The sequence below is a fragment of the Thalassophryne amazonica genome, chromosome 14 (assembly GCF_902500255.1).
Source record: "Thalassophryne amazonica chromosome 14, fThaAma1.1, whole genome shotgun sequence".
NCBI classification, from domain to species: domain Eukaryota; kingdom Metazoa; phylum Chordata; class Actinopteri; order Batrachoidiformes; family Batrachoididae; genus Thalassophryne; species Thalassophryne amazonica.
In genome coordinates, this window is record NC_047116.1 from 27,893,976 (window position 1) to 27,907,625 (window position 13,650).

Consider the following 13,650-nt stretch of genomic DNA (forward strand, 5'->3'; position numbering starts at 1 on the left):
CAACAAAATATAAACGCAACACTTTGGTTTTGCTCCCATTTTGTATGAGATGAACTCAAAGATCTAAAACTTTTTCCACATACACAATATCACCATTTCCCTCAAATATTGTTCACAAACCAGTCTAATCTGTGATAGTGAGCACTCTCCTTTGCTGAGATAATCCATCCCACCTCACAGGTGTGCCATATCAGGATGCTGATTAGACACCATGATTAGTGCACAGGTGTGCCTTAGACTGTCCACAATAAAGGCCACTCTGAAAGGTGCAGTTTTGTTTTATTTGGGGGGATACCAGTCAGTATCTGGTGTGACCACCATTTGTCTCATGCAGTGCAACACATCTCCTTTGCATCATCCATGAAGAGAACACCTCTCCAACGTGCCAAACACCAGCGAATGTGAGCATTTGCCCACTCAAGTTGGTTACGACAACGAACTGGAGTCAGGTTGAGACCCCGATGAGGACGACGAGCATGCAGATGAGCTTCCCTGAGACGGTTTCTGACAGTTTGTGCAGAAATTCTTTGGTTATGCAAACCGATTGTTTCAGCAGCTGTCCGAGTGGCTGGTCTCAGACGATCTTGGAGGTGAACATGCTGGATGTGGAGGTCCTGGGCTGGTGTGGTTACACGTGGTCTGCGGTTGTGAGGCTGGTTGGATGTAGTGCCAAATTCTCTGAAACGCCTTTGGAGACGGCTTATGGTAGAGAAATGAACATTCGATACACGAGCAACAGCTCTGGTTGTCCTGCTGTCAGCATGCCAATTGCACGCTCCCTCAAATCTTGTGACATCTGTGGCATTGTGCTGTGTGATAAAACTGCACCTTTCAGAGTGGCCTTTTATTGTGGGCAGTCTAAGGCACACCTGTGCACTAATCGTGTCTAATCAGCATCTTGATATGGCACACCTGTGAGGTGGGATGGATTATCTCAGCAAAGGAGAAGTGCTCACTATCACAGATTTAGACTGGTTTGTGAACAATATTTGAGGGAAATGGTGATATTGTGTATGTGGAAAAAGTTTTAGATCTTTGAGTTCATCTCATACAAAATGGGAGCAAAACCAAAAGTGTTGCGTTTATATTTTTGTTGAGTGTAGTTTAGGAATCTATATATCAATAGCAAATACATGTACAAGTACCTATAGCCTCATGGTCACGCGATTACGTATGAATAGGATTTACTATGCAAATAAGGCTACAGTGGATCACTAAGTGGATATTTTGCCGGATACGGCAAACACAATCTGGTATTTGACCGGATCTCCTCGCTGATTGGCTAGTTCAAATGACGTCATTGAAGAGTATTTCAACATGACGGCGCCTTCGGCATTAAGTGTTGGTGCTAATTTTTCATCTTTTAATGCCGTTTTGGGTGTCATAAAGTCGGAGGGATTCTATGCCATTTTGGGTACCATAAAGTCGTTTGAATCGGAACAGAAAATCACCAAGTGGCGGAGGGATTCCATGTCGTTTTGGGTGCCATCGCTAAAACCAGCTCAAAAATATGGCATAGCCGTACCCGAAATAATTTCCACCGTGTGGAGAAAAGTGCCAGTGGAAATAATTAAAAAAATAAAATAATAAAATAAAATAAAAAAATAGATTAAAAAAGAATAAATAAAAATTAAATAGAAAAAATAAAATAATTTTTTGACACGGTGGAAATAATTTTTGCAGTCTTGGTAATTTTCTGTCGGGCGGGGATGATAAACAACTTATTTTTTATTTGGCCTTACTCGTAAGTGGCCTCATTTTGTGTAGCTAACATGATAAAACATTCAAAATGCCATAGTAAACAGAAATAATCTCTTAGATTTGTGATTTCCAAAACCTGCAAATTCAAGACAAAAAAACAAAAATACGAGGTCTATTAGAAAAGTATCCGACCTTATTATTTTTTTCAAAAACCATATGGATTTGAATCACGTGTGATTACATCAGACATGCTTGAACCCTCGTGGGCATGCAAGAGTTTTTTCACGCCTGTCGGTTACGTCATTTGCCTGTGGGCAGTCTTTGAGTGAGGAGTCGTCCACCCGCTCGTCGATTTTTTTTCATTGTTTAGGAATGGCTCAGAGACTGTTGCTTTGTTTGATAAAAATTTTTTCAAAACTGTAAGGCCAACTGAGTGGCCACCATTCATAATTCAGCTGGTTTTCGGTAAAAATTTTAACGGCTGATGAGAGATTTTGGTCTGGTAGTGTCGCTTTAAGGACGGTCCACGGCGCCTGACGGCGATCTGCGCTTCGAGGCGGCAGCGTCTCGCCGTTTCAAGTTGAAAACTTCCACATTTCAGGCTCTGTTGACGCAGTAAGTCGTCAGAGAACAGAGAACTTTCAGAAGAAGTCGGCATGAGGAGTTTATTCGGACATTCCATTGTTAACGGTCATTTTGTAATGAAAGAACGTGCAGGCAGAGTCGCATGTCGGGCTGGACCCGACTGCGGGGGGTCGCGGCAGGAAAAACACCTCTGTTGGAAATCTTAACGGGCAAGTTGGAACATGCCCAAGCTGTTAAACAATTTCTCAGTTACTCACTTGTTGAAAGCCATTAAAAGCCGCCTGAATTCTACAAATGGTTTTCAACACGGAGGTGTTTTTCCTGTCGCGGCGCACACAGATTTGCAGAGTCGTCACGGAAACGACTCGGCGAATTTGCGTGTACGTCTTTCATTAAAAAAATGTCCTTAAACAGTGGAATGTCCGCATAAATTCCTCATGCCGGCCTCTTCTGAATCTTCTCTGTTCTCTCACGATGTCCTGGGTGAATTAAGCCTTAAATTAGGATGTTTTCAGCTCGAAACAGGCCGACGACAGCGCCTGGAAGCGCTGCAGGACGTCCCGCTCCGTGGGAAGTCCTTACACCGACAGAAACACCTGTTTTGAAACACAAGGTTCGGTCAGATCGGCACACAGAAATGATCACACAGACTGCATTTTGCTAGAACAAAAAGGCGTATATTTATTCCCCACAAAAGCAGTTACATCAAACACAAGTGGTTGCAGCGCATTTTTCTCTCTTACCGTGACGCCTTTAAGGTGGAGAGCCAACACCTTCAGCAGAGTGCACCTGTCAACCGGCTGGGCGTTCGTACGTTAACCCGCAGCAGACTCTGTTGAAGCATGGTTCTACTCCCTCTTTTCTAGTGTGTCCGCGAAGGGAGGGTGAGTGGCCAACTCAACCTCCCTGGCGCACATAATTTCTTTAATCAACAGGCATCTGAAAGTTATTTTCTCTATTACAAAGACATAATAAAAGCAGTTCTTCACTCCCAGTTCAGAATGACCCCAGCATGCTTCACTCCCAGTCGTTAGTGGCTACAAAAACAAAGTTGTGCTATCAGTGTAATAATAACAAGTACATCCAGCTCTTCGCTCCCAGTTCAGACTGACCCCAGAGTGCTAAAACAAAATTGAATAACAAGTACATTCTCAGGGTTACGTTAAGACAGGTGCAAAACAGCACAATAACATTTATTATACAACACCCCATAATCTCTCATCAGCCGTTAAACTTTTCACAGAAAACCAGCTTAATTTCTCGAATAGTGTCCACTCGGATATTCCTCACAGGTCCAGAAAAAATTTTGATAAAGCAATGCGCGCCGTCTCGAGCAGCGTGTGAAACAAAGGAATTCAGCCGAGAGGGCGGGACCACATCTCACTCAAGGCCTGCCCACAGGGAAATGACGTCACCGACACTCGTGAAAAAACTCACGCATGCGCACGAGGGTTCAAGCATGATTGGTGTAATCGCATGTCATTCAAATCCATATAGTTAAAAAAAAAATAAAAGGGTCGGTTTATTATCTAAGAGACCTCGTACAGAAGTCCACGTTGGCACGTGTGTTATCCTGTTTTTTCTCTGTCATGTCTGCAAAACCTTTGATCAGTCCACCCCTGAAAATAGTGAAAATATGCCAATTTTCAAAAATGAAAATCACCAGTATCGCGCTACTATCATGAATGTGAAATAAGGAGATTTTAAACTCCAATTGCCTTTAAATTCCCGCTCGACCGCGGCTGTTCCGTCCGTCTTGAATACATTTAGACAGGCAGCAAAACAGCACAACCTGCCATTTTGCCAGTGCTGCATACAACGAAATACTGTGCAGTTCAACTTTGCCGAGGGCATCGCCATGTTGAAATAAACTCTTTGACGACGTCATTTGAACCCGCCAATCAGTGAGGAGATCTGGTCAAATAGCGCTAGGTGCGTGTTTGCCATACTTGGCAAAATATACACTGCCTAATTTTTATTTTGTACTGTAGACCATCAGCTTTAACAGTTTTAACAGAAACATTGCATTAACTGTTTAGGAATTACAGCCAATTATGAAGACTCCCTCCATCTTCAGAGGACAAACTGAATATAAGGTTTATTGTTAATGCAAATCATCACTTTAACAGCCATTTTTCTTTAGACAAGTCAGAGTATCGGTACATGAACTATACATGAGTACATACATATGCAGTTTGTATCATAATACATAATTGCATTGCTGTTCACATTAGTTATGTAGGAAATATCTGGTGAATGTTAATTTTAAGGGCCCCTTCACACATAACACGATTGACGCCAACTTGCGCACGGAGGAGGAATTGCATGCCATTCGTGAAAAATCTGAGCTGCCTCCAACACCTCGTAGTAGATCTGTCGCTACAACTATTCGCAAACCCCACCTGGCTGAAAGAGAGAGTGCCCTGTGAGGAGCACATTCGTCTGTCTCTCCTGCATTGTGAGGGGCCACTTGTGTTGCTAACTGGGATGTTAAATAACGCGCAGACGTGTTCTTCAAAAAAAAAAAGAAAAAAAAAAATGCTCTCATGCTCAACTGCGCTGGCGAGAACCCTGGTATATTGTAACCCCTTGATTGTTATCTGTTTTACCTTGTATATTTTATAATAATTATGATTCTTCTCCAAGGAAGAAGAAATGCTGCATTTTGACAGCACTTTTCATCTAGCAGATGGTACAGGTCCTTTACAGTGTGTTACTTTTTGCTTTCCCCAAACAAGGCCAATACTTATGTTTACACTTACGTGGACGAGGACAATGCAGTTAATGTCCTTTCCAAGGACATAACAGGTAGCTTGGGATCATTGTTTTCTTCCATATGGTAGTTGACTTTTGAGTATCTTTAATACTCATTAAAAAAATAATTAAACAGACAATACTATTTAGTACCTGCTCCACGATACAGTTATCGCTGTCTACAATGTGTTGTTCCACCATTAAAAATGAACAAGAACATTTACTCATCATTGGGATATTTGTTGGACCTTCATTTGCATCAATTAATAAGATAGACAATCATTAATTGCGCTGTATGATAAATCTGTATGGAGTGGGCAGTGCTCAAAAAAGTGATTATGCAAGAAACAAGTGAGTGGAGAAACTATGCATAGTGCAGTTTCACCGTTGCGTTACTAGGTACACAGTTTGGCTGATGGAGTTTCATAAAGGGCGATTTTCTTAAAGTAGATGTGATATTATTTCTGATAATATCACATCTATAATTGTTAGAAAATTATTTATTTATTGTACTAAATAGCAATTTGTGTCACGTGTAGTTTACTCGAAAAAAATAATTATAAGCCGTATTTTGAATATGTTGGAATGGCTTAGTGCTAAGTGTTGAAATTACAACCCCTGGCAAAATTATGGAATCACCGGCCTCGGAGGATGTTCATTCAGTTGTTTAATTTTGGTAGAAAAAAAGCAGCTCACAGACTGACACAAAACTAAAGTCATTTCAAATGGCAACTTTCTGGCTTAAGAAACACTATAAGAAATCAGGAAAAAAATTGCGGCAGTCAGTAATGGTTACTTTTTTAGACCAAGCAGAGGGAAAAAAATATGGAATCACTCAATTCTGAGGAAAAAATTAGGAATCATGAAAAACAAAAGAACGCTCCAACACATCACTAGTATTTTGTTGCACCACCTCTGGCTTTTATAACAGCTTGCAGTCTCTGAGGCATGGACTTAATGAGTGACAAACAGTACTCTTCATCAGTCTGGCTCCAACTTTCTCTGATTGCTGTTGCCAGATCAGCTTTGCAGGTTGAGCCTTGTCATGGACCATTTTCTTCAACTTCCACCAAAGATTTTCAATTGGATTAAGATCCGGACTATTTGCAGGCCATGACATTGACCCTATGTGTCTTTTTGCAAGGAATTGTTTCACAGTTTTTGCTCTATGGCAAGATGCATTATCATCTTGAAAAAATGATCTCATCATCCCCAAACATCCTTTCAATTCAATTTTCAATTTTTTTTTTTTTATATAGCGCCAAATCACAACAAACAGTTGCCCCAAGGCGCTTTATATTGTAAGGCAAGGCCATACAATAATTATGTAAAACCCCAACGGTCAAAACGACCCCCTGTGAGCAAGCACCTGGCTACAGTGGGAAGGAAAAACTCCCTTTTAACAGGAAGAAACCTCCAGCAGAACCAGGCTCAGGGAGGGGCAGTCTTCTGCTGGGACTGGTTGGGGCTGAGGGAGAGAACCAGGAAAAAGACATGCTGTGGAGGGGAGCAGAGATCGATCACTAATGATTAAATGCAGAGTGGTGCATACAGAGCAAAAAGAGAAAGAAACAGTGCATCATGGGAACCCCCCAGCAGTCTACGTCTATAGCAGCATAACTAAGGGATGGTTCAGGGTCACCTGATCCAGCCCTAACTATAAGCTTTAGCAAAAAGGAAAGTTTTAAGCCTAATCTTAAAAGTAGAGAGGGTGTCTGTCTCCCTGATCTGAATTGGGAGCTGGTTCCACAGGAGAGGAGCCTGAAAGCTGAAGGCTCTGCCTCCCATTCTACTCTTACAAACCCTAGGAACTACAAGTAAGCCTGCAGTCTGAGAGCGAAGCGCTCTATTGGGGTGATATGGTACTATGAGGTCCCTAAGATAAGATGGGACCTGATTATTCAAAACCTTATAAGTAAGAATGAGAATTTTAAATTCTATTCTAGAATTAACAGGAAGCCAATGAAGAGAGGCCAATATGGGTGAGATATGCTCTCTCCTTCTAGTCCCCGTTAGTACTCTAGCTGCAGCATTTTGAATTAACTGAAGGCTTTTTAGGGAACTTTTAGGACAACCTGATAATAATGAATTACAATAGTCCAGCCTAGAGGAAATAAATGCATGAATTAGTTTTTCAGCATCACTCTGAGACAAGACCTTTCTAATTTTAGAGATATTGCGTAAATGCAAAAAAGCAGTCCTACATATTTGTTTAATATGCGCTTTGAATGACATATCCTGATCAAAAATGACTCCAAGATTTCTCACAGTATTATAGAGGTCAGGGTAATGCCATCCAGAGTAAGGATCTGGTTAGACACCATGTTTCTAAGATTTGTGGGGTCAAGTACAATAAGTTCAGTTTTATCTGAGTTTAAAAGCAGGAAATTAGAGGTCATCCATGTCTTTTGTCTGTAAGACAATCCTGCAGTTTAGCTAATTGGTGTGTGTCCTCTGGCTTCATGGATAGATAAAGCTGGGTATCATCTGCGTAACAATGAAAATTTAAGCAATACCGTCTAATAATACTGCCTAAGGGAAGCATGTATAAAGTGAATAAAATTGGTCCTAGCACAGAACCTTGTGGAACTCCATAATTAACTTTAGTCTGTGAAGAAGATTCCCCATTTACATAACAAATTGTAATCTATTAGACAAATATGATTTCAAAACCTGCCCTTTGTGGTCTAGAGTTGAAGGAGTTGTTGCGCGTATTTTGAACAGGATTGTTCAGGATATGCTCTCTGCGGCATTTTGTCATGGACCTGGTCTGGGGTGGTCATAACCCCCAGTGTGACTGGGCCTTTAATAAGGTCCATGCCACCACCTCCCTACTCTTAAAAACCTAATTAAAGAATCAGTTACTTTGTACCAACTGACATAAAACTTTTTTGTTTTATGTACTAGATGCTTAAAAAAGCAGTCTATCTTGAGCTTCTATTGGCTTTCTATCAAGATGCAGCATTATACATCATCATACTTGGGCTCATTTTGGTCAGCGAAAGATGAACATGTATATCATAAATATTCAGATTATGAATGCTATAGGGCACTGGGCTCACTCAAAAGCCAAACTGGTTTTAGGGGGATAAAATGCAGATTTCCACAACTTCTATAATTACACTCCCACCTAGCTGCAGCAAAATCATCAGTAAATAAAAAAATAAATGAAGAAATATTTTTCTTTTTTGAGCCTATTACTGCTAAAACTCAAAATATGTTTAAAAAAAAAAAGTATATTAAAAATTCTGTTTTACAATATGATTCCTATCACAATTTCTTCTTTGTAGTAGATTTTGTTTAGAAATCTGCTTGGGGAAAATTTAAGGGGGTCCACTCCAGATTTCATTAACATTTTCGCTGAACACAGCCAAGAATAATAATAATAAAAAAAAAACTTATTTCATTTGTTTTGGAGATTCAACACAAGACAGCAATGTACTTAATTACGCATGTGTGGTCGTGTAAATCTATAATTATTGTTTTTCCATCAAACAAAGTAACAAGCAAGGCACTTTATTTCTCAATATAGCAAAAACAAATAAATATACAGGAACTGTGAAATTGGTCTATTATGCATTTAAAAAGGTGATTATAAGATTGGAAAGTGCTATATAAAGTCATTTTCAAAAGTATTGCTGTAATACCTACATAAAAATTGTGAAATGCTGGCATTTATTATTAAATTATATGTCCTATAATAAGCTGAGCAAAAGTAAATGCAAATAATTGTAGGAAAGAAAAGAAAAGGAAAAAAGAAAGGAAAACTCCAAACCCTTGGTGAAGTATGTATGTCTTCACAGTTTTATGAATTTTGTACATTTGGTCTCCTCCTACGATGTGTTGATCGCCAACAGGAAGTCAGACAATATAAATGTGTTATTTCTGTTTCTTAATTTTGATTTCTAAACAGTAGATTAACAACAAACATCAAAAATTCTTATCAATTATTTGCTAAGAAACATGGACTGGTAACATATTTTTTAAAAGGAGGATTCATACTGAGATAATTAAGCACTAGATTTTTTGTAAATTAGTTAAATTTGCATTTATTTTTTTTTGGGGGGGGGCTGTTAGTCAAATTAAACAGACAACTTGATGTTGCTTTGTTTTCTAGAAAGATTATTTTGCACCATTTCTGTCTTTTTAGTCACTAAACGGTCAAATGTAACAGACAGATACATCACTAAAGGAAAAAGTTGCATAGCTATTCTAAAATTGTTAATATTAGAAATAGTTTTTTAGTTCCGTGCTTCAAGTCTCTGTTGCTCAGTACGTGTAAAGAACTGATCCCATGACATTATAGCATTTTGCACTGCACAAAGTTAAACTGAATGTGAATTTTTAGTCATATTTAAATGGTGCATTAAAAGAATGAATGATAAATTGAGATACTGTCGCTTATATAAATGATCAAGTAATGTTTCTTGATTTGCATCAACGATAATGTCATCTTGAATTATTTGGTTTCTTTGCAGTCCCATCCCACACAGCACTTCATATCACTGACCACAATTAATAACAAAACCTGCAGGAGGCGCCAGAGAACGCCTTTATAGTCAACTGACACTTGCAAGCGGTGCACCTTATCAGTGTTAATGTACAGTCTGCGTTATTAGCGTGCAGTAGTCACACATATATATTCACATTTTATTAAAAAATATACTAATGATGCAGAATTAATTTTGAGAAAATTGGTGGGAACAACCTTTGCAATATCCTTTCAATTATTATTATTATTATTATTTACAAAAACGCAGGCAAAAACATAAGTATCTAAGTGTGAATAGTTTGCTGATGTTCAACAATAAAGCAAGTAGAGATGGGAGGATATATAATGTAATTACATTTAAATATGAAACATTTTCTTTTAAAGAAAAACGAACATTCTTGCAGTAATGTGTGTAAAAATAGATGCATTATTAGAAGAATTAATAAGTATCTACCGCAATAACGCACATATTATCACCACATCAAAATGTGTTTTTGACGAATGAAGAAACGAATGAAGCAAAATGACACACACAAAAAATGCAGCAAACTGCTTTAAAACAGAAAAACTCGTATAATAAAATCCCGAAACGTGCAGAAATAATTCTGAAAAATAATAATAATATTTTTTTTAATGGGAATTTTCGAGGGGGAGGGTGAACAAAAAGAGAGAGAGGGAGAGAGAGAGAGAGAGAGAGAGAGAGAGAGAGAGAGAGAGAGAGAGAGAGAGAGAGAGAGAGAGAGAGAGAGGAGGGAAACAATAGAGAATCAAAGCATAATAATATTCCTAAATGAAGAGGGAAACGTTGCGCCGCTCATTTTATTAATCAGACTGTCAATTTCACCCAAGAGGCCAAACCCAAAGCGCACAGAGCAGCAGACTGAGGGATCAGCCCAGGGACGCGCACCTCTCCTCACTCCTCTCTCAACACTTGGATATTATTCGTCTGACCGAAGGCCGCCTCCATCATCAAGTGACAGCCCTCTGCTATTTATTTGCTTATAAACCTGTTACAATAAATGATCATTGGAGCAACGTCAGCCGAGCATTTTAACAACGAAACACCAACCACTTTTGATGAATGACATTTGGCTGCTGCGTGCGGGGAGGACGCACGGCTCATTCTGAGCAGGCGTTCCGTCGGCCGCATCCACAATTCTTTCATTTTTTGTGCGCTTTGCTGATATATATATAAAAAGGTTTAGTTAGATAGTTATTTTAGAAGCAGGCGCCTGCACAACTCCTCGGCGCTCCTGCACCCCATCTGGACGACGCGTACCTTTCCCCCCCCCCCCCCTTTATTTTTTTTTTCCTCCTTCTTCCTGTTTAATGATGGAGAGGATAAGAAAAGAGATGATACTGATGGAGAGGAGTTTGCACAGTCCCGTCGCGGGGAAAAGGCTTGCAGACACCCCGGCTAATTCGGTCCTGGAGGCCCTGGAGAACTCTCAGCACGGCGGACGGCTCAGTCCGAGAATCACCGCCACCTCCCTGCACGGAAACCTCGCAGACATCCCGACAAAAGGCAAATTTGAGATAGACAGTCTATTCGGGACGCACCACGGCAGCGAAAACAGCTCTTCGGCAGATATTTCGTCATCAGAAAACAGGAAGAAAATGAGTTTGTACTCCGAAGTTTCGCAAGAATCAGATATAAACAGTGATGTGGAGGTGGGATGCCCTGGGCACCGCTCCCCGAGCCAGCACAAAGAAAACAACAAAGGTAATACTTAGAATATTTATATGAAATCTATTTATTTTATTCACATTTCCAAATTTATTATTATTATTATATTATTATTATTATATTATTATATTATTATATATACATTTTTTTTGCATCTAGAAATAAACGCATTATTATTTTTACTAGATTTTATACGCGTACGTTTGACGCTTATCCAGCACCTTATTTCCACGTGTTCGATATGAATAATTTATTTCATTTAATTTGTGTATTTATTTGTTTATTTTCAGGTTTTTCAGACAGTAATTCTGGGACTTCCAACATCACTTCCAACTCCATGCCGAACATGAACGGCAATTCAACGGCAGCATCAAATTCGAACAGCGATCAAGTCAGAAGATATCGGACTGCTTTCACCAGAGAACAAATTGGAAGGCTTGAAAAAGAATTTTACAGGGAAAATTATGTCTCAAGACCGAGAAGATGTGAATTAGCTGCAGCGCTAAACCTGCCGGAGACTACAATTAAGGTACCAATTAATCATTATTATTTATTTATGTTTGTGTGATTTGCTGTGCAAAAAAGAAAAAAAAAAAACAGAAAAAAAGAAAAACAGAGGTGACATATTTGATACCCTGATAAAATGTTGCCGTTTTTTAATTTTTTTTTTAAACAATGTGCATGTACAAATTGCATTGTGCACAAAATGCACGGAAAAATAAGCCTAGTTTTCATGCATGACTGTGCATGTGTGTGTTGTTCAGACGCAAACTTGCACGGCTGTAAATTTAGAGCTTGGCAGTTTCAATATGTGCCTTGTGTTGACTTTTTGTGCAGGTGTGGTTCCAGAACAGACGCATGAAGGATAAAAGGCAGCGCTTGGCCATGTCCTGGCCTCATCCAGCAGATCCCAGCTTCTACACCTACATGATGACGCACGCGGCGGCTACAGGGAGCCTACCTTACCCTTTCCACTCGCACATGCCTCTACATTACTATCCGCACGTCGGCGTCACAGCAGCCGCCGCCGCCGCCGCCGCTACGGGCGCCGCCTCGTCGCCTTTTGCCACTTCCATCCGGCCCCTCGATACCTTCCGCGCACTGTCCCACTTACTCACGGCCGGAGCTCCTGTGCAGCTTCAGGCATCCGGGACTTTACCAGTCACCCGCAGGCCTGAACAGCTCGGCGGCGGCGTCGGCAGCCGCGGCGGCTGCGGCGGCGGCGGCGGCGGTGAGCGCGCCGTCGGCCACCGGGCCTTGCTCGTGCCTGAGCTGCCACAGCAGCCAGGCGGCGAGCGCGCTGAGCTCCAGGAGCACCAGCGCTGACTTTACCTGCACGGCATCAGGGCAGAGATCCGAGAGTGGATTTTTGCCTTATTCTGCCGCCGTCCTCAGCAAGACGTCAGTCCCGTCACCAGACCAACGAGAAGAAGCTGCGCTCAACAGATAACTCCTCACGCAAGACATGCGCATAAAAAAAATTCCAAGCGCAGACTTATTAAAAAAAAAAAAATCTGATTCAAATCCAACCCCTTTTTATAACAATGTTAAACCAACAACAAACTAAGTTTCTACACGTGTGGTGCCATGACAACTTTTTATAGGCTTTGGGGAAATTACGCATCACTGCTTTCACTATAAATATCATATTTTCGCTGCAATCTGGCCACAAGCATCCAAAATTCCAAACCTAATTATGCTTTCCAGATTTACCATAAGATCTCCCTTTTTTTTTTTTTTTTTTTTTTGCTCGGCAGCATCTTTCTTCACTATAGGCCTAATAGAGTGAGATTTTGGCAGCAGCAGCTTGTTCTCCAACACCCAGGGACCCCCCTAATCAGCTCGAGAAGACGCGTCTAATTTTAGAGCGTCAATTTTTATGTTAATAACGAGAGGATCATGACAAAAATTGCCAATCATGTACCTAGATGAAGCTCCTGTACGAAAGTTCGTCGTTTTGAGACCCGCTGTCATGTGCTAACAACCCGCGGAGGGAAGTCATTAGACATACAAAAGACCAGCGCGTTCTGCTGCGCAGAAATGCACATACAAACATAATGTTTGACAGGTTTTTTTTAAAAATGTTAAGATGCTAAGAAGAAGAACAAGAAGAAGAAAAAAGCCCCGGGAAATTATTCATGTGAAATTCTTCAGTTTATGCAGTATTTTATTTACATTGCCGAAGTCCTTCTTTGCCTTTTTCTCTCCCCCCCCTTTTTTTTTAAAAAAAATCAAATCCACTTTTCCAGAGACAGTTCCTACAGGAACTCTTCAGCATTGACGGGACTGAAAAAGGCGCAAATCAGACAAAATAAGATGAACTCACAGTCTGTTTGCGTCTGTATTAATTGCTGCGTGATATTTTATTTGTTCGTGATGAAACATCACCAATATGAAATGTAAATGGAAAAATATTTTACAAATACCCCCA

General features: G+C 40.3%; 1 protein-coding gene across 1 annotated transcript; it reads left to right on the forward strand.

Annotated features, from left to right (window-relative positions):
• Positions 1-10,833: 10,833 nt before the first annotated feature.
• Positions 10,834-12,685, forward strand: LOC117524783 (homeobox even-skipped homolog protein 2-like). Its single transcript, XM_034186602.1, is given in 4 exon segments — positions 10,834-11,255; positions 11,510-11,748; positions 12,057-12,328; positions 12,330-12,685. Coding segments are annotated over 4 exon segments (1,245 nt in total). The 5' UTR covers positions 10,834-10,861; the 3' UTR covers positions 12,670-12,685.
• The last annotated feature ends 965 nt before the right edge of the window (positions 12,686-13,650 follow it).